Raw genomic sequence first — 272 nt, forward strand, 5'->3', positions numbered from 1 at the left:
GGGAGCCACTCCACAGCCACTGCTCCCCAGCCCACAGGTCCAGCTGGTAGGTGTCCCCACTGACTATGCTGTCCACCAGCATGTCGCACCGGCACACGGCGCTCTCTCCATTCACAGGGACACACGTGTGGTTTCTGCGGACACGGGCTGCGTTAGGCTGGTCGTGCACATATGGGTGTCCCCCTACATGCCTCAAAGAACCACATGCTCTTTTGGTTCCCGGTCACCTGCCTCAAGGACCAGGTCAGGGGACTGGGAAGCAGAGCGGCCTG

General features: G+C 61.8%; 1 protein-coding gene across 1 annotated transcript in view; it reads right to left on the minus strand.

Moving 5' to 3' along the window:
* The window catches only part of LOC102768492 (interleukin-4 receptor subunit alpha-like), a gene marked incomplete at its 3' end in the record, with an annotated part of 15,281 nt that overhangs the window by 5,491 nt on the left and 9,518 nt on the right, over positions 1-272 (minus strand). Inside the window, exon 5 of the mRNA XM_015570970.1 lies at positions 7-134. Within this exon, the coding sequence (XP_015426456.1) occupies positions 7-134 (128 nt within the window). The remainder of the gene's footprint in view (positions 1-6; positions 135-272) is intronic.

This window comes from Myotis davidii, unplaced genomic scaffold, assembly GCF_000327345.1.
Source record: "Myotis davidii unplaced genomic scaffold, ASM32734v1 scaffold6368, whole genome shotgun sequence".
Classification (NCBI taxonomy): Eukaryota; Metazoa; Chordata; class Mammalia; order Chiroptera; family Vespertilionidae; genus Myotis; species Myotis davidii.